This window comes from Calliphora vicina, chromosome 4, assembly GCF_958450345.1.
Source record: "Calliphora vicina chromosome 4, idCalVici1.1, whole genome shotgun sequence".
NCBI lineage: Eukaryota > Metazoa > Arthropoda > Insecta > Diptera > Calliphoridae > Calliphora > Calliphora vicina.
The window spans coordinates 107,415,036-107,417,203 of record NC_088783.1 but is presented as its reverse complement, the minus strand read 5'-3'; the positions used below and the strand labels follow the sequence as shown (position 1 = coordinate 107,417,203).

Below are 2,168 nucleotides of genomic sequence, written 5' to 3'. Positions count from 1 at the left end.
AAACATTCTCGATTTTTGATATCTGTATTACTAAGTCATTAATATAGACTATATGGATATCTAATGGTAGATATTTCAAAGTCATTAGCAACGACGTATATAAGGCTATAATAAGTTAGACCTACAATGGGTCAAAATCGGGAAAAATATTTTTTCACTAATAAATTTAAAAAAAATTAAATTTAAAATTTTTTTAAAAAAAGTTAAACAATTTTGAAAAAAATTAAAAAAGCAATTTTGGAAAAAAAAATTCTTTACCTAAAAACATTTATTTTAAAGTAGAATTTGGTGAAGGGAATATAAGATTCGACACATCCGGATATACTTAGCTCTTTTACTTGTTTTAATTTTAGCTGAAAAAATCCATAATTTTTTGGCTTAAAATATAAATATGTAGAATTTATTTTCAAAACATTTTCACATGTCCACATACATAATACATATGAATGTATATATGTATGAATATTAAGCTGTTTCCTAGTATGTTTATGTTTTAGTATGTTTTTCCTATTAAAAATTCTCAATTCTGAAAATTTAACACATCAGTCATAATTTCATATTTTTTTTATCGAGATTAACTCCTTAACCTCTTTTTCTTTATGTGGCTAAAAGGTCCTTTGTTATCCTTCTATTCTCTATGTATTATTTAGCAATTATTATTAAAACAAAGAGTTTATTGTTAAATCATTATTGGTCATATTGTGTTGTGGTGACTGCTTGTGAAATATTAAGATTTCTAAAAAACTGATTATTCAAAACTATGACACCTTAAGGACATCAAAATGCTTGTTAACCTTTATATTTCTAGTTTTGTCTTATCTTTTTTGTTTAGTGTTTTTTTTACTAATAAGGGTTGTAACACTTGAGGAAAAAATGGGTGCTCCACGGGCGGCAACACTTTTAAGGGCCAGATTCACGTGTGCCAAAAAAAAACAACAAAATGTGCTCTTTATAGGAAAACCAGCAGGTGTAAAATTTGAAATTAAGATCTTTTATTTAACTTATGGTCTTGATTATGATATTTATTTGTGTATTTTGATTGATTTGTGGGTTTTTGTTAGGTTTTAAAGTCATGAAAACCACAAAGAGATTAAACTATGAGTGTATTCAGTTGATATTGAACCAATTGGAGTTATTGAAGTTCGTTTTAGTACAGTTTTTTATGAACTTAAAATATATTTTTCTAAATTTATTATTTTATTAATTTGCTTCACATCTAAACATATTTTTTTCTTTAATTTTTAAACACTTTTCCTTTATGAAACATTTAAAATTATCGTTTTCAAACGATTCTCACATACATAATACATCTTACGATCACACTTGCCATCATACATTTGATAATTAGGTCTGCGATAATCCAAATAAACACAATTCTCATCACCATTATTATTGTCCGGTTGACCCGTAGCCCAGTCGGCATAGCCAAAACGACGACCAGTTGAAAACCAAAAGAAATCATCCTCAGAATCTTGATCGGAACCGGATAGCCACCATATGCGTGATGAGCCATAAGTTGAACTCAAATAGTTTGAGAGATCTTTAAGATCTTGCTGGGTATCAATCGAGGCCAAATAGCCACCCAGCGAACGACATACAAGATAGGCTTTATACCAAGACAGCTGTAATTAAATGGGAATATATTTAAAATATTTCTAAGAAAACTGTGTAAAAAGTAAAGTACCTTGCTTTGGCCAAAATGATAAGCTTTATTGCCTACCTTCGTAAATGATTTATCCAAGGGTTCACCCAGAAAAACTGGAAATTGCAAAAGACTTTTAATATGACTTTTAATTTATTTAATAATTTATAATTACCCTGAGATACCGTGGCCGTTATTTCGGGTTTATATTCATGCTGTCCATTTGAAATTGTTATAATAAACAAAATTATATTGAATCTCAAAAAGTTTTTAAACATTATTAATCACGTCTTATCAGTTCAAGCGTTCATTGAAGAATGTGTTCAAATTTTAGCTCTAATTGTGGATTTGTTATTAAGTAATATTTAATCTCTTTTCTATTTAATAAAGAGAGTACATAAGCATAAGCACAGTATAGCGATAAGCTTTTATTTCTGGCAAAATAATTATTAAAATTAAATTTATTTTTTAACAAGTAAGAGTGTTATTTTCATCTGTGACCCCAATATAATAAGGCCACCAAATA

General features: G+C 27.9%; 1 protein-coding gene across 1 annotated transcript; it reads right to left on the bottom strand.

The window, feature by feature from the left end:
• Positions 1 to 970: 970 nt before the first annotated feature.
• Positions 971 to 1,942, bottom strand: LOC135957506 (C-type lectin 37Db-like). The gene is made up of 3 exons (XM_065508267.1): positions 1,818 to 1,942; positions 1,685 to 1,758; positions 971 to 1,622 (listed from the first exon to the last, which is right to left on the bottom strand). The coding sequence occupies exons 1-3, from the start codon at positions 1,918 to 1,920 to the stop codon at positions 1,257 to 1,259; spliced, it is 543 nt and encodes a 180-aa protein (XP_065364339.1). The 5' UTR covers positions 1,921 to 1,942; the 3' UTR covers positions 971 to 1,256.
• Positions 1,943 to 2,168: the final 226 nt, after the last annotated feature.

Coding starts and splice junctions, on each gene's coding strand:
- LOC135957506 (XM_065508267.1), bottom strand. CDS start 1,920: ATGTTTAAAAACTTTTTGAGATTCAATATAATTTTGTTTATTATAACA. Junction 1,759..1,817: donor AACGGCCACGGTATCTCAGG/GTAATTATAAAT, acceptor TGCAATTTCCAG/TTTTTCTGGGTGAACCCTTG. Junction 1,623..1,684: donor ATCATTTTGGCCAAAGCAAG/GTACTTTACTTT, acceptor ATTTAATTACAG/CTGTCTTGGTATAAAGCCTA.